General features: G+C 37.3%; 1 protein-coding gene across 1 annotated transcript; it reads left to right on the top strand.

The window, feature by feature from the left end:
• The first annotated feature begins 5,954 nt into the window (after positions 1–5,954).
• Positions 5,955–7,013, top strand: LOC114053773 (proto-oncogene serine/threonine-protein kinase mos-like). Its single transcript, XM_027876900.1, has one exon. The coding sequence runs from the start codon at positions 5,955–5,957 to the stop codon at positions 7,011–7,013; it is 1,059 nt and encodes a 352-aa protein (XP_027732701.1).
• Positions 7,014–18,659: the final 11,646 nt, after the last annotated feature.

The raw sequence follows: 18,659 nt of genomic DNA, 5'->3' as shown, positions 1-18,659 counted from the left end.
GAATAAAGAGTAAGAAGGTGGGAAAGATGTAAAAGGGACTAAAAAGACTTTAAAAGTCAAGCTGGATTTTATGTTGGATCCTAGATGCGACAGAGAACAACTGGAATTTATTTAATGGAGGTAGAAGGGAGGGTTGATATAGATCACTTTGGCATCTTGAAAAGAGGATGGATAGAAGTGAGGAGAGACTTTAGAGGGAGACTGATAAGAAGGCCTGTATCCCTGGTCAGGTGTTTCAGGGTATACCTTAAATTTTATTCTCCCCCCCCAATCTTTTTATTTTGTTTCAATATTTCTTATTTTTTCTCAGAGTCATTGTTTTCTATTTGGCCTTCATCCATTTTCAGAGAGTCTATTACTTGGGCAAGGTTCACCATTTTGTGTTCTAAGCTGTTAATTTTCCTCCTCCTTTCCACCCTCCCTCTCATTTGATTTAACCTTACATTTTGTACCTCTTTTTTCCAAGTGTTTTTGTTACAGAATTACTCTCTTCTTCTGAGTTTACTTCTTGTTTTTTTTTTTTCTTAATCCATAGTATTTCTTCATTGTGTTTGGCATTTTCTTCTGTTTAATCATATTTCCAGGCTCATTTGTTGAAGGAGGGTTTTGTGCTTGGGTCAGACTCATCTCCATCTTTTTACTCTTGGATGGTGTAAGGAAGCCCTGCTTCATCCTGAACATAACGGCTGAGGCTAGGCCCTCTCTGTAGGACTTCCTGGGTTTGGGCTCAGTCTCCCAGTGGTTTGATTTGGGTTTTGGCCTCAGTCCCATCTCTGTATTCTTCTTACATAGGCTTCAACCCCAGAGCTGGCTCCACTTCTTGCTCTGACTCATCTCACCACCCCCATAGGCCCCATCTAAGTGTCAATTATACTGGTAGCAGGCCTCCAGCTTTGCTTCCCAGGTCATTTTTCCTACTAAGGTTCAGGTAATTGACTGCCAGGGCACTGGTCTATCCCTGTCTCCTCCTGAGCCTGGGCTGCCAGGGTTCTTGATTGGGTACAAGCTGCCTGGATTCTGATCTGACCCTGAATAATCCCTTTTGTGACTCAAGGAATGCTGTGACACCAGGGTCCTGATTTTATCTTGGCTCTTTCTCCTATTGTCAATCGGATACCCTGACTGGACCCTATCTTCTGCTATGCTTCAGGCCCTGGGCCTTGTGATTCCTTGCATTATCTCCTGAGGTGGGTCCAGGCTGCCTGCGTGTTATGCCTTCCTCTTACCCCAGCTCATCTCTGCTCAAGGCCTGTGCAGGTTTCTAAAAGTCCTTTTGTATAGTCCAGGACTGGTTAGAGGAGCTTATGGCTAGTTCTTTTTGGTTTTCATCATTATTCCTTCCGTTGCATTAGCTTTACTGGGATGTTTGTGGGGCTTTTCCTTACATTGAGCAAAATTCTTTCTCCATGCAATTTCCACCAAATGCTTTTACATCTGTTTCCTGGACTCAAGCAAAACAAAGTGAATGAATGAAGCATTTACTAAGTGCTTACTATGTGCAAAGAACTTTGCTAAGTGCTGACAGTCCCTTCTTTCAAGTAGAATTCCTCTTCTACCTGATCGGATTTTGAATATTTGAAGATAGCTGTTATGCTCCTTCTCTAAAGTAAATTTCCTCCAGTTCTTTCAACCACTCCATGTATGCTATGGCCTCCAGTCCCTTCACCTTGTTGGTTGTTTTCCTCTACACGAATTCCAGCTTGTTAATGTCCCTCTTAAAATGTGCTTCCCATCACTGGAATCCTACCTCCTCTCAAGCCTTCCTTAACTATCTCAGCTTAATAAAATAATGAAAGTTCACAATTATCTAATTGTTTTTAAATTACAAGGTGCTTTTCTCAGAACTATCCTATCAGATAAGTAGTGCACATTCCCATTTTACAGATAAAAAAATGACTTGGAGAAATTAATTGATTTGCCTCAAGTGACTCTGGAAGTAAGCATGAGAGCTGGGACCCAAATTCCAGGTATCCTTCTACTAACCAGTCAACCTCAAATAGAAATGGGACTACTGAAGGCACAAAGGATCCCTGCCTGGTATGCATCAACTTAGAAAACCACACATTAATATTATCTATGTTTTATTGTGTCTTTATTTATTTTGTTAAATATTTCCCAATTACATTTTAATCTGGTTCTGGCCATAACAGAGAGTGTTGCGGAATGGGTGCCTGGTTGATAGCTCTACAATAAACCACATGATCTCCCCTTTGCTGAGGTACTTATATCTGAATCACCTTATAACACTTATCATATACTACTTCGTAATGCAGTCATATATAATTATATGGGGCCGCTAGGTGGTGCAGTGGATAGAGTGCCAGGCCTGAAGTCAGGACAACCTGAGTTCAAATCGTGCCTCAGACACTTACTAACTGTGTGACCCTGGACAAATAACTTAACCCTATTTGCCTCAGTTTCTTATCTGTAAAATGAGCAGGAGAAGGAAATGGCACACCACTCCAGTATCTTTGCCAAGAAAATCCCAAATGGGGTTAGAGAGAATCAAGCATGACTGAAACAACTCATCAACACACATATATATACACACACATAAATATATATATATATACATATGTATTACACATATATTCTTCTCATTTTCCCAACTAAACTGTAAGCTTAAGGACAAAGACAGGGAATAGCGCTTCCTTTTTACTAGCTTTTAGGAATAACACAATAATATTTTGTTATATATTATATGTTATATATATATTTTTCTTTGCATCCCCTACAATATTTAGTACATCTTTTATACAAGGAGAGGGAATGGGCCTGTGATTTCATTGTTACAGGGAATCTGCCTAAAGGTGAGGAAACTCCCACTTTGATACCTTCTCTGAAACTTATAGGTTGAGACATTTACCTAGAACATTGGGAGGTTAAATGAATTCACTTCCCAGGTGTCACAGAGTCAGAGGTTGTACTTGGACATACATCTTTGTGGTTTCCCCAGGCCACTTCTCTTTACCCTAGCTATGCTGCCTTTCACAGATAGATTCTTAGTGAATATTTGTTGAATGGATGAACCATATAAAATGCATGACAATACCAGTCCTGCCTTTCAGCCAGGCACTCCATTAAACTAAGTAGAGGTGGATGGATTTGGGGCAGGAAGGGAGCATTATACCAAGGATTCTAAAGCATTTTATATCTACTACTCTGCTAAAGTTCACAATACTCCTGAGAACTCAGTAACAAATTTTAAAAATTCTTTAGTGAAGCTCCTCCTAGTCACACCCAACTTCTCCATTCTGAATCCACTGTGAAGGCTTTTTTTTTTTTAATTGAGTAAAAAGTTTGCAATGTGTCCTTAGTTAGATCTGCCACTGAAGAGCGCTGGTATAGTGGTTTGGGTGCTTACCTTAGATGCTTATTGGCTTGTGTTATGTTGAGCAAGGAATTTACCCAATTTTTCAGAGCCTCCATTTCTCTACGGGGATAATAATATATTATAATGTTATACTGTGTCATGCAGTATTTTGTTTTAATTAGACCTGTAATTTTATCAGTATAAGGATGGATTTCCCAGCGAGGGACTTCCTTTACCAATTGCAGACCAGTACCTTTTCTGCAAGTTGGAGGTCATAGAAAGTTCCCTGAGGGCACCAAAGGAGGAAGTGATTGGCTTACATCCACAAAGCAACCCTAGAGGCCAGTTTTCTATCCCATGCTGCTTCTCATGAAAATGCTTTGCAGGACACGTACTATTATATGGTGGAGACCTATGATAAACTAACTTTTTAAATGAGGAAATACTATTCATTGGCATCCATTTATTTTATAGTTTATAGTATATGTGGTATTTGAAAAAAAAACTACATTTCTTTTTAAATAATATATGGTTTTATTAATTTGGGTAAAATCTCCATGTGTTTCAAATCAATTAGATTTTTACTATATTGAATTATCTCCATTGTTTTGAATAAGTGGTGAGTTTAAGGCCCACGGAAATAATGTGATTTAGTTAAACTCACATAATAAGTTAGGAGCATACTCAAACACAGAAATCACACTCTAGGGCTGGGAGGACTTCAAGTCAGTTGTGCCCGATTCTTTGTGACCCCCCACTTGGGGTTTTCTTGACAAAGATACTGGTGCAGTTTGCCATTTCTTTCTCCAGCTCATTTTACTGTTGAGGAAACTGAGGCAAATAGGGTTAAGTGACTTTCCTAGGGTCACACAGCTAGTAAGTGTCTGAGGCCAAATTTGAACTCAGAAAGTTAAATCTTTCTGATTCCAGGCTTAGTCCACTATCCACTTGCCACCTAGCTGCCCATCCAAGGTGTTTATTATTATTCAATTCAACAACCATTTAATGAGGGGCTCATATGTTTTACACCATGAAATCACAGATCCTTGATATATTGACTATGCGCTAATAATGTGTTAGGCTCTTCAGTGATATAAGGCAGAGACCCTGAGCCCACTCTTGGGACTTTACCACAAGATAGAGATACACACACACACACACACACACACACACACACACACACACACACAAACTATAATCCAAAGTAGAATTATATAGGTTCATGATAGGTATAAATAAAGTTCTTGGAGAGGTCAGGAAAGTAAGGGATCACTCTCCTTTCTAGGAGGATAAAAGAAGGCTTCATGGAAAAGGAATTCAGATATAGACATGGAAGTATAAATGCTCACCATAAACTTGTACCTTTACAACACATATAAATACTCCAAGCAGGCTGGCTAAGTGACCTAACTCAGAAGTGGAAGGTGGAGCTTTTGATTCCAAATCTAGGCTCTGACCATCTCCATAAGTTTTGTTTTCCAAAACGAAATAATACTGAACTTGGTGTTTTCATAAAGCAGGTGGAAAAAATTTTTTCCAATTATTTGGTATCAATGATTTAACAATTATTTGTTTTATGTATGAGAGAATTGTGTGAATGAATGATTTCTGACACCTTGTATTGTATTTCATGCATTTGTTCTACATAAATATCAGAGATAATGCAAACTTTTTTTTTTACTTAAACCTTTTCTTCTGCTTTCTACTGTATATTTGCCATTATTTGAAGTCATGACTATGACTTTATTCTTTACTGTTTCCCCTATTGTTGCCAATTTTACTACAAGACTTCTGTAATTCATTTGTCTAGAATCTGTCTTGCTAGTGAACTCACTGGTTGGGCCGAATTGCTATGGAAGGTTAGAAGGATTGTAAGGAATTACTTCTATACGTTGCTAAGAAGTATTGCTAATTTCCTCTCAATGCCAAATGGAATGTCAAAGCCTTGACTTTTTCCTCATAGGGGAGAGAGCCTTGACTTATGGGTACCAGTGATTTTGTCTGTATCAATTACATTAACATTGCAATTCTTTACTGCTGAATATTGCACCTAATTGTTCCTTTAATAAGTTAAACAAATGTGTGCTGCTCTTATTTCAACTATTTCTGCCAGTAACTGCTGGAAGTTATTTAATGCAGCTGGAAACAAACATTGACAATCACTCTAGCTTGAAAAGTGTGAAATAATTTCATTTCATTGTTGTGGTCTATGTAGTCTAAGAATGGATTTCAGCTGATGACACTTGGGGGAAAAAAACTTCTTTTTAATTAGGGGCATAATAGAAAAGGGAACACGCTATAAGGTGAGCTGCAGGGGCATGTGCCCCTTATGTTATGAACTCTTCTTAGGAATTTTTTTTTAATATAAGAACTTGAGTCATGTGATTGAGATAAACACTTTAACCTGAAAGTGATTGTTTTTGCCTACATTCAAAGATTTTTCTTTTTCATCTGATAAAATCCTATCAGCAACAGATGTAGCTTATTTGTTGGGTGGGGGGGGCGCGGAAGAAGGGGAAATGAAGGAAGAGAATAAAGAGGTAGTGATGTATCAGGGTGAGTGGTCACTTTTTGAGGCTCGTTTGGCCCTTTTTCTCTCTTTCTCCATCCAAGGGATCTGGTCCCCACCTTAAAGTGCCCGATGCCTTCACCCGTCCCCCTAACCTGTTTCTTTCCCAGAGAATTTTCTCCCTCGGTGGACTTGCGGCCTTGCAGCAGCCCCCTGGAGCTCCCGGGGAACGGGGGGAAACTCTTTTTAGAGGGCACTCCTTCCCCAAGGGCTCGGCGACTGCCCCAGAGGCTGGCCTGGTGCTCCATTGACTGGGAGCAGATATGTTTCCTGCAGAAGGTGGGGACTGGAGGGTTTGGCTCTGTCTATAAGGGCACCTACCGAGGGCTTACCGTCGCGATAAAGCAAGTGAAGAAGTGCAGCAAGAACCGGCTAGCTTCCCGACAGAGCTTCTGGGCCGAGCTCAACGTCGCCAGACTGTGCCATAAAAATGTGGTGCGCGTCGTGGCCGCCAGCACTTGCACTCCTGCGGGTTACAACAGCCTGGGGACCATCATTATGGAGTATGGGGGCCACACCACCCTGCACGACGTCATCTATGGGGCTAGCTCCGCACCCGACGACCAGGAGTACAGAGTCGAGGAGCCCTTGGATCTGGGAAGATGCCTCCAGTATTCCCTCGACGTGGTTAGTGGCCTACTTTTCCTCCACTCTCAAGGCATAGTCCACTTAGATCTCAAGCCGGCCAACATCTTGATCGGGGAGCAAGAGGTCTGCAAAATTGGGGACTTTGGGTGTTCTCAAAGGATAGAAGATCTGCTGGGCTTGAATGCCCACCATTGCCACTTGGGCGGTACATACACACATCGGGCGCCAGAGATTCTCAAAGGAGAGACAGTGACTGGCAAAGCAGACATCTATTCTTTTGCCATCACTCTCTGGCAAATGGTCACAAAGGAAGTGCCTTATTCTGGTGACCACCAATACATACTGTATGCGGTGGTGGCCTATAACCTCCGGCCACCACTCACATTCTCTGTCTTCACTGACTCCATACCTGGCCAAAAACTGGAACGTATTATCCGATGCTGCTGGACTGCTGACACATTGGTCAGACCCAGCTCAGACTTGCTCCTGGGTGATCTTAATTCCTTGCATACTTACTTGGCAGACGTGAATGCTAGAAGTTAAGTCAACAAAAAGCTTTTCTATGTGTCTGCTTATTTCTGTTTTCTCTTTCTCTTCACATGCTTCCATGTGGAGAATTGGAAATGTTTGTTTTTTTGTTTTTTGTTTTATAAGTATTTCTTGATTGTAAGAGAAACTTTTGAGAAAATAAAGTGACGGCGAACTTTCCCGGGTCTCATTTAAATGAGATTGAGTACAGAGTTCCAAGTTCTGTAATTAAAACCTACTTCTAATTAGAAACTAACCTCTGAGCATTATGTCATTTTGAACTGGCTTTCTGCTGCTGCTTTAGTTTCAAAGCTCTTTAGGATTGCGCACATACAAACTTACAACTTGTGAAGCTGACAAAATTTGCTTTTGCGAAATAGAACCCAGTTGCAGATATTCAGCAGCCAACTCAAATGCAGGCTATTTTTTTTTTTTTAAGAAATGCACTATGCATATATTCATGTAGCTATTTATTTTACACTTATGCCTTATCCATTAAATCCACACTGGGTCACTTTCTGATTAGATATACTATTTCCCATAGTAGACTGGAACATAGGTATCCAATAAATGTTTATTTGACCTGAGAAAACCAAGGCACAGAGCTGAGTGACTTATCTTGAGTCACATTCCGGTAAAACTGAGACTAGAATTTGTTTCCTAATTTCTAACTACTAGTCTCATGTTTTAAACATTTATCAGAAATTTGTCATCTAAGTATATAATAGCTAACAGTCAACCTTTACATAGGATTTACTATGTGCCAGGCACTGTGCTAAGCACTTTACAATTGTCATCTATTTGATCCTCACAACAACCCTGGGAGGTAGGTGCTATTATTCCCATTTTACAGATGAGCAGACCGAGATAAACAGATGTAAAGTGACTTGCACGGAGTTACACAGCTAGTAAGTGTCTGAGGTCACATTTGAACTAGGGTCTTACCGACTCCAGACCCCAATATTCTGTGCATTATTGTGTCACCTAGCTATGCCAAAAATCAAAGCAAGGAAACAGCCATCTTTCTCACCTTCATATTTAAAAAAAAATGAATTACTGAGTATTCACTGATGAATAGTCTTTATCTACATCAATTCTTTTTCAGAGTTTGCAATGTGACTTCCTCATTTTATTTTTAAAATAGTTTTTAGTGACTCATTTTTCTTTTTGCATCACTGTCACTACCACATGATCCCCCTCCCCATAAGAGATAAGTCTAGTAATCAACCCATTAGCCATGTCTGAAAGTAAGGCCACTTACTGCAGTGCAGTGGACTTGGATGTTTTTTGTACTATAAACATTGGTGGAATGTATCAGTAAAATTAAATTTATTCATCAGTGAAAATTTATCATTTTTTAAAAATATGAAGGGAAATGAGATTTATTTTGCAGTCCAATGATCTGCAATGGTTTTGATCATGCACCCCTGTTGATTTAAATAAAAAGCTTCAGGGTATACCAATAAATTTATATTTATAAAGTGCAGATATGTTCATTGCTTTATATGCTGTATATTACAAAACATGACAATAGAAACCTAAAAGGAGATAGAGATGAAATAAGTATTTTTAATTTTATTAATAGTACAAAAGTCTTCTTTTGTTGTTCTCACTGAAAATATTCTGAATAAAAAGTTTTAGAGAGAGAAACTTCCTATTGCTTCGGGAAGCAAATACAAAATGCTCTCTTTGGCATTCAAAGCCCTTCATAACCTCACCCCTCTTACCTTTCCCATTTTCTTACACCTTAATCCCTGACTTGTACTCCTCCACCCAGTGACACTGACCTCCCTGCTGTTGTACAATCAAGACATTCCACCTCTGACCTCTGGACATATTCTCTGGCTGTCCCCCATTTCTGGAATGTTCTCCCTCCTCTACTTCCCTGGCTTCCTTTAAGTTCCGACTAAAATCCCACCTTCTGCAGGAAGCCTTCCTTAACCCCTTTTAATTCCAGTGATTTCCCTCTTTTAATTATTTCCTATTTATCCTCTATACAGCTTGTTTTATATATTTGTATCATGTCTCCCCCCATTAGATTGTAAGCTCCTGGAGGGCAATAACTGGTTTTTTGCCTCTTTTTGCATATACAGTGCTTACACTGTATATGGCACACAGTAGGTGCTTAATAAATGTTTAACAATTGATTGAATAGGCTTCATTATTTTCCTTGAGGTATATTCCTAGCAATGGTATAACTGGTTCAAAGGGAATATATAGCTTTGTGACTTAAAAAAACCCTATAATTCCTAATTGTTTTCCATAACTGTTAGACCAATTCACAGCTCCAACATGATATAATGCAATGTTTATCAAAGTGTGCTCTGGGGACTCCTGGAGTCCTGAGAAATTTTCAGGAGATCAGTGAGGTCAAACTATTTTTATCATACTAAGGCATTTTAATTTCTAATACAGTAAGTATCAATAGATATAAACAACATAAGCAAAAGGTCTTGGGTTGGGTGTCCTTAATAATGTTAAAGAGTGTAATGAATGCAGTCCTGAGACCAAAAAGTTGGAGGATCACCAGTGGGATATGGGATGATAGTACATTGTTTCAAATATCAACTATAATACTATATCTGTGACCCTGGGAAAGGCCTTTAACCTCTGGATTTCAGATTCTTATGTTTAATGAAAGGGTAAGACTCAGTGACTTTTAAGGCACCTTCCAGCTCTAAATCTGTGATCTTATGATCCTTCCAGCATTCACTATTTTTGTCTTTTGTTATCTTTGCCAATTTGATTTTTCCCCTTCCACATTGCCCTTGACATTCATTTTAAACTGACTTCACCTATATGCAAATGTTGAGGTTTGAGGAATACATGGGAAGACAAGGCATTGCTTATAGGCCCACTGAGGTATGGAGCCCATAATATGGGCACTCTAACCCAAAAGTATGGATTTCTAAGAGAACCCAAACTCAAGATTTTTTAAATTTGGTCATAATATCCCAATCTTTAACCTGTAGCAAGCTATTTTTTTTTAAATTGTATATGCAAGTGGAATATAGTGAATCTTGAAAGTATTTTCAAAAGGATTTCTCTAATCAAGATACACAGTCCACAAAGATGATAAAATGAACCCTTAGCTATTTTGTACTAATGTTCATCTTTTACTAATATTCAGAGGTACTGAGGGGTTTCATAAAAAGAGGGGATGTGATATTATATGGTAGCCTGGCAAGGATGTGTGAGATATTAAGAGGATTTCCAGCTCACTAGCATCAACCATTTTCCTATTTGGTCTTTGGTGAAAGTGTATTTGTTTTTTTCATACTGACATAGTTGTTACTTTTTACTTATTAAATATAATAGAAAATAGAGTGAAATAAATTTAATCTCTCACTTTTTTAACTTTATATAGTTACCTTACAGGAATATTTTTAAAGCTCCACATTTAGTTAAAGGATATATTTTCTTTGAAGTCCAGCCTAGTTTGGGGTGGTTTAAACACCACTGGAATATGTTCTACGCATAATAAGATCCAAGTGTTGATCATAGCACCAGTGAAAAGAATCTAAAAATACTTCAATTTTCACTTTTTTAATTTAGGAAGAAGGAAAACAGCCTTTTTCCTTCTTAAATTTGCATTTTTGATTATGTACTTCTGTTATACACTAGGTCAGTTTCTAATGGAAGAAATAAAACAATTTGAAGTTATGGCAATATTTAAATTCTTTGAAATCTCAAGGGATCTTGGATTTAATGCTCTTTTTTTCTCCTCTTCCCTCATCCACAGTGGACCTAGGACAAAAAGGACTAGGACATATATCCTTCTGAGGACATATGGATTACATGTTCTGAGTTAGCCAGACTTGGAGTAGGGAAGACCTGAGTTCAAATATGGCCTTTGACATTTACCAACTGTATGACTTTGAGGAAGTCATGTAACCTCTTTTTGCTTCTGTTTCCTCTTTTTCAAAATCTCATTTCTAATAGCACCTCCTTCTAAGGGGAGATAACATAGGTAAAGAACTTTGAGAATCTGAAAGCACCATAGAATGATGATAATGATGATGATGATGATGATGATGATGATGATGATGAAGTAGATAGAGTTCTGGGGCTGGAGTCAGGAAGTCCTGAGTTCAAATCTAGCCTCAGACACTTACTGTGACCCTGGACAAGTCACTTAACCCTGTTTGCCTCAGTTTCCTCATCTACAAAATGAACCAGAGAAGGAAATGGCAAACCACTCCAGTATCTTTGCCAAGAAAGCCCCAAATAGGCTCAGGAAGAGTTGGACACAAATGAAATGACTGAACAATTGTTATTGATGGAGAAAGTATCACCTGAGCTTTGAAGAAAGACAATGAATCAGAAAGAATACACGAGGAGGGAACATCCCTCCCCCAAGCATAGAGGAAGGCTTATGTAAATGTACATAGAAGAGAAAAGTGACAGGTTGATTACGGGGAACATTTGGTTGTCCAGTTTCTCTAAAACACAAAGAATGTGAAAGGAATCAATCTGAAATAAGGCTAGAAATGTAGGCTGGAGCCAGACTGTGAAGGGGCTATGATGCAAGGCTAAAGGGTTTATATTCTCCTAAAGATCATAAGTAGCCACTGAAGATTTTTGAGTAGGAAAAGTCACTTTGAGGTACAAACCCGAGATACTGGGAGGATGGTGATGTGCTTGACAAAAACAAGGACGCTTAGAGTCAGAGTAGATTTAGGGGATGAAGATGAGGTACCTTTGAAACACTTAAGTGGAGGTGTCCAGTATGTAGTTAAAGCTATGGGATTAGAGATTAGGGGAGACTGGATATGGAATGGGTACAAAACATTTCATAGACATTCTTACTTGATGGGGTGGTTAGGCTAACCAAGCTTGCTGCTTCCCTGCCTTCCTCCTTTCATTTTTATTCTTTGTTACAAAGGATAGCTCTCTGGGCAGGGGAGGAGGAAGAGAAATTTGGAAATGAAGGTGATGTAAAAATAGGTTAATAATAATAAAAGAAAAAAACACTCAAGCTGTCCACTCATTATGCCTCATTCTTGTTACATGACTGGCCCTCCTTTTCTGGTCATATCTGGTCTGGTCACATTTGTCCTGGATATCTTTTATGCCACTTCACAAATATAAGTCATTGTTGGTCATGTGCTGCAGTGTACTTATATGCATCACACATCTTTGCTTATTTTTTTTACTCTTATGAGATTGTGATGTTCCAAAATTCACATTCATATAGCATCACCAAGGTAATGTTTGTATACAAAAAGATGAGTTTCTGTATCAGCATATGAGTGGCTTGGGATCATTGACAACACTGCACAGTTTCTTAAATGCCTTCCAGATTTAGAAGCAATGTGGATAGAATACTTGAAGAATTGGGAAAACCTACCTCTGAATCCTGTCTCTGATATTTACTAGTTATTGGACCATGGACAGTTCCCTTATCTTCTCTAAGTCTCAGGTTTTTTTTTTATCTGTAAAATAAAGATAATAACACTTATAAAATCTATCTTACAGGTTTATTGTGAAGATCAGATCAATGCATACAAAATACTCACAAATATTAAAGTGTAGTGTAAATATCAGCATTATTACCATTATCTCTTCTTATTTAATCCTGAGTCCAGCTCATTGTCCATCTACAGCACTTGTCCCAGTGATATGTACTGATATACTAACTCACTAGCCTCCCACCTGCAAGTCATAACTCTGGCAGTATACACTCAACATACACTTTGTCTTTCCATTGTGGATGGCTTGGTTGACCTCTTAAACATCTGTGGACCACATTGAAGAAGCTGTATAGTATTCTAGGGCTCAATGCAACCAGCACAGTGTCATGTCCATATATTGGCAGTCATGAGATTTCCCTTCTATTTAGATTTTGCATAGAAATTTTTATTCCATTACACTGATGAAAAACTTTGAGCATATGTCTCCTTGTTTTATATCTGTTTTGATGTTGCCACTCACTGTATAGTTTTTTTTTAGTGGATGCCTTTTGTTTTTATGTTACATTCATTTCTGAATCCATACCTACCCAGTACACTTTTCCTCATAACAAAACTTTAAAAAGAAAAATATTCAGCAAAACCAATCAATATGCTGACCATATCTGTTACCCTGCTACCCTCACTTCTTCAATGAAAGAAGAGAGGTACATTTTCTTAACTCTTCTCCCAAGCCAGGTTTGGACATTGTATTTTATACAATGTCTATTTTTGTTTTGTTCTGTTTATATTTTTTCTGGTTTTATATAGTTTTCCTGGTTCTCTTTCATTCTTTGTAAATTCATATTCTTTCTCCATTTCTCTCATTGGTTCATATGACACAGTAACAATTCATTTCATTGATATACCATAATTTGTTTAGTCAATCCCTAAATGTTAGATATTTATATTGTTTTAGGGTCACTGTTTCCAAAAAGAGGTGGTGAATATTTTATTAAATGTGAGGCCTTTTGTTTCTGCCTTCAACCTTCTTGTGGTATATATATAGGTTGTTATTGTTGTTTTAAAGGTCTCTGTGGTCACATTTGTTGTGGAATTTTATGTTAACATACCAGGTAGATATCTTATTTGAGGACAGTCTTTAAGCTGCATTTTGTTCTGTCAAATCAAATGCCTTTTTGTAACCAATGAATATGTTCATTTCAATGTCACTTGAGAAATGACATTGACTGTGAAGTCCTAATCTGCTGTGTGAAATTATCTGCTAAATCCTGGCTGTTCTTTCCTCCATTTTTTGTTGTTTTTTTGTTTTTTTTTTTCTGACCACGGACACCCCTGAGCAGATCTTCCTGACTATGAAGCTAGCTCTCTACCCACTATGCAAGGTTGCCTCTCATTTCTCAAATTACCATATAATAATTAAAGTGTATTATAGAATTCTGTATTGATGTCTTATGCTCTTTGAGGGAAGGGACTGTGACTTTGATAAACTCTCCTTCAAAACCTCAAACAATGTTAGGCACTCAGTAAAAATGATTAAATAAGCATCTCTATTGTGGTTGTTGTTGTTATTCAGTTGTTTAGTTGTGTCCAACTCTTCATGACCCTATACATTTGTCCATGTGGTTTTCTTGCAAAGATATTGGAGTGGTTGGGCATTTCATTTTACAGATGAGGAAACTGAGGCAAACATGATAAGTGAGTTGCCCAGGGTCACACAACTGGTAAATGTCTGAGGCCAGATTTGAACTCACAAAGATGAATCTTCCTGACTCCAGGTCCGGCACTCTATCCACTGTGTCACTTAGCTGTCTAAAAACTGTATCATTCTTAGAAATCTCTACTCTCTCCCCCTTTTTCTTCCATTCTGCCTCTATTCCTATAGAAATGGAAGGGGACCAAACAGCACTCAGACCATTTGGTATTGTTGGCATTTGATATCTGTTTCATGTTAACATGACCAAAAAAATTGGTCACCTAAATACCAACCTTCTGGTGACAATCCCTCTCCATGCTTAGTTAAGCAAATAGCACCTGTCACTAGGATCATAAATAGAGTCCTGATAGGCTAATGGTCTGATTAAATAACCTTTGAATACCTAAAGTCACTTCCATTCCATGATAAAGTATTGGAGTATGGCGTTTGTGAAGTAATCTGGCTATATTCTCAGGTAAATAGGTTATTGCGGTTTGGCAGAGGAATCTAGCCACTATTTATAATTTTTTTTCCCCACAGGAAAGTACCTTCTGAATAACAGACTTAAGAACTTTTAGAAGACAACCTTTCTGTATGTTGAGAAAAGGACACATACATGCACAAGATGTGACAATAAAGTATTTTGGTTTTTGGACCAGACCAATGGTTTTCTTTGTAGGGAAAGTTGCAGCGAAGAAACTCCCCTTACCAACACTGGTCAGCACCTACCCTGTACTTTATAATCTTAGAGAGCTTATTACCCAGGGCACCAAGAAGTTCAGTGAATTGCCCAGGATCACAAAGTATGCTTCAGAGATAGGCCTTGAACTAAAGTCTTCCTGACCCCAAGATCTGTTCTCTGCCACACTGCATCTACTATAAAGCTATTAATGATTTGTATGTGTTGCTTATAGAAATCTATCTTAATATTTTATTCATGCTTTCACTTGAATATAATTAGAAATTCATTTCTATACATTGTTTAGTAGAGCATTATACCTAAAATCAAGGTGATTGAGTTTTAATACCACCTCTGACATTGTGTGACCAAGAAAAGTCACTTAACCACACTAAGCTTCATTTTCTTCTTCTGTAAAATAGGAGTAAAAATACTTGTATTACTTACCTTGCATGGTCGTCATAAAGACTAAATGACATAATATATAAAATGCTTTGCAAACCTTAAAGTATTATGTAAATGTTAAGCTGTGATGGCAATTTTTTTTATTACTAACAAGAGAGGACTATTCAGGAAACTACCCTGGACAAGTGCTCCATTGGTCACTGCACTTCAACAAAGTAACAGGGAAGCTGAATTTGAGTCAAAAAAGTTCCTCCTGCTTTTGAAGTAGTAGGAGAAAGTGATGCCTATAGACAAGCTGTACTGGGGAGGGGAATGACAAATTGATGAATACATTTTTTTTTGGATATAAATATTACGACTTAAACCAGATCTGCTACAAAAATTTAGAACTTCTAACTGGGGCATTTTGTAAAAAAAAAAAAAAAATGTAACGAAAATGCCTATCAGCAATCATCCAAACTGTTACCCAAAGTCCTAGCTAAGCATCATGGAATCTCACTATTGGAATGGACTTACTTCCTATTTAATGATCAATAAAATCCCAGTCAATGGACTAGCCAGCCTCTGCTTAGCACAGCCACGATTTCGTTGTATGTGTTGACATTTTAATTTTTAGCCTAAGCATCATTCATGTCTGAGATTGTTTTCTGAACAGATTCATTCATTCATTCATTCATTCAAGGAATGTCATTGTAGATATAGATTTATTTGAACTTTTTAGAAGCCTTGTAAATTCACATCTAAGTAATTTGAGATCCATGAATGAAAGGTGGAGACGAACTATTTTCATAATCACAATTACAAAGATTCACTCTCGATGACTACATCTTTTAGGTCAACCACAAATACTCATAAGGCTTTTATCTATCAGTTTCACAGAATCTGAGTTGGAAGGGACCTTGATGGCCATTGCCCCAACTTGTTATAAATGACACAGATTTTCTTCTCCTTTTACCCTAACAAAATTATTTTAAAGAGTGCCAACTAAAACTAACCCTAACTAAATAATCACAAAATGTCCAGGAATGCTTTTAAAAAAGGAAGAGAAGGTCTTATTCCTTTTCAAAAAGGTAAAATCTTCTGCAAGTTCACACATTTAATTACACTTTGGCAGTAGCAGGGATGACACAATATTCTTTTGAAGAATATAAACACTGTAGACATTAAAAACAATCTGTGTTTTTAGAACTAATACTTCAAGCGTCTCTTTTTTAATGCTGTCATTCCTTGGACAATGTGTTTCTGTTTTGCATGTTGCTCTGAATGCTCACAAGATGGCACTAATGGTTAAATATGCAGGAGCCTGATAAAAAAAGACATAGCGAAGCTTGTATTCGGGAGGACATGCCAGGAGGATTCACAAGCCCCACTATTTAAAAAAAAAAATTACTTAATAATAGAAATTAAAGCCATTAAAAAACAAAGTAAAACAAAACTTTCCAGAGTCCTTACTTAGCCAACTCATCATTTAAATTAATCTTGATCATTTAAATTGCAGAAATGAAGAAGGAGTTCACAAAGATCAAATCCAAGTCAGTAGGAAGCTTATAAATATCATTTTAAAGATAGAGTTGATGTTTCTCGTAGGGCTGTCTTTAGCACAGTGAAGGTTTAGAGTTTGTGGCAAAAAAATGGGAAACACTGAAAAAATGTTTCAAAAGTGTTTTTCATCCAAAACTATTATAAAAATATAAGTAATGAATGAGATAGTGTTTTAATATGAGTTGGATGCATGTTGACTAGATTAATCTAACTAAATTAGAATAAATAATTTGTAAAAGCAATTTGTGAACCATTTGAAAAAGGACTGACTTCTGAAAATTATAGGAAAATATGTGCTACTTATGTATAAAGAGAATGAAAATTTCATTTCCTATTTATTTTTTAAATGATTCTATTACTATAATGCAAAAAGAATATAGCATTTAAAATTGTATGATTAAAAACTGAAATTCATTGAATTCACTGCTAGGGCCCTTCTTTATTAAAAAAAATGTTAAAAGGAGGTTTAGAAAAGACTTTTAAAAAATGAACATTAATCTTTAATCATCAAATATAATGTGAATATTATAACCTAATTTCCTTGGGGGAAATTTTTTAACAGAGCCATATCAGTAAGTTTTGATGTGAGGAGTGGTCTAAGAAGAATTAGGATACTGGGTCCCTGAAGAAAAAAAATTTAAAAATGAAAATAAGAAGGCAAGAGATATGGAAAGACCAAAGGAGATGCAGAGGAGTATTGACAATTAGTCCTTCTGGACTTGTGATTTCATTAGAATAGAATTCCTAGAGTGACATTGAGAAGGAAAAATGACTCTGTAAGTACAGCTAGTATGTTTCTAAGGTAGGAAATGAGCCCAGATATTTTAAATTCCAAGGACAGACCTTTATCTATTGTATGAGGCTGCTTCTGTTGGCATTTCATACCTATTAAGCATCCTTGTACAATTTGTTCTCCTTACATTCAGGTAAGCAGAGATTCCCTAAATGCTCACTCTCCTTTGGGAACTTAGCTTTCCCTTTCTAAGTAACTCCTTCAACCTCCTTTCATGACTTTTTTCTCAAAGTCCTTACAGCAAATGACCTCCATCAAGAAAACAAGCAAGAGGGAAAATACCAATCAATTAATCAATAAACATTTAATAAGTATTTCTTGAGGATATAAAAAGAGGTAAAAGACAATCCCTGTCCTCAAGAACCTCACAATCTACTGAGGTAGAAAATCACGCAAACAAATATATACAAAGCAAGTGATATACAGGATTAATGGGAAATGAGAGGGGGAAAGTACTAGAATTAAGGGGGACTGAGAAAAGCAAATTATAAAAGATAGCCAGATTAGTCAGGATTTAAAGGAAACCAGAGAAGACAGTATGCAGAAATGAAGAGAGAGCATTTCTGGCATGGGGGACAATCAGAGAAATTGCTTGGATTTAAGAGATATTTTTAACCATGGAACAGTACCAGGAGACCAGTGTCACTGGATCAAAGAGTATAATATTGGGGAGTAAGGTGTAAGAAGACTGGAAAGCTCGGACAGTTTAGGTTATGAAGAGCTTTAATACCAAACACAGGATTTTGTATCCACTTAATTCTTTTTGCAGCATGGGTTTTTTTCTCCTCCTTTTTTAAGGGAGGAAATTTATCCAATTTATCCCAACAGAAAGCAAACACAAATCATAAGAGTTATGTAGTACTGTTCTCACTAGATTACAAATATCAAATTAATTGTCAGATTTGCAAGATAAAACAGCAATTTCTTCCCTTGTGCCCTTTCACACTTTCCCCAATGGTTCTAAGTTAGGGGGAAAGCCTCCAGATAAGTTTCTGCTAATTAGTCACCTGTCTCTACACAGGGGATTGATTCTCTTTCTCTCTCTTTACATTAGCAGTAAAGTACAAGAGTTTACATATGTTGGCTAACATACATACATACATACATATCTATCTCTGTATATCTAATTTATCTC

The sequence above is a fragment of the Vombatus ursinus genome, unplaced genomic scaffold (genome assembly GCF_900497805.2).
Source record: "Vombatus ursinus unplaced genomic scaffold, bare-nosed wombat genome assembly UNPS02014812.1, whole genome shotgun sequence".
NCBI classification, from domain to species: Eukaryota; Metazoa; Chordata; class Mammalia; order Diprotodontia; family Vombatidae; genus Vombatus; species Vombatus ursinus.
This window is presented reverse-complemented; position numbering and strand designations above follow the sequence as displayed.

Coding starts and splice junctions, on each gene's coding strand:
- LOC114053773 (XM_027876900.1), top strand. CDS start 5,955: ATGCCTTCACCCGTCCCCCTAACCTGTTTCTTTCCCAGAGAATTTTCT.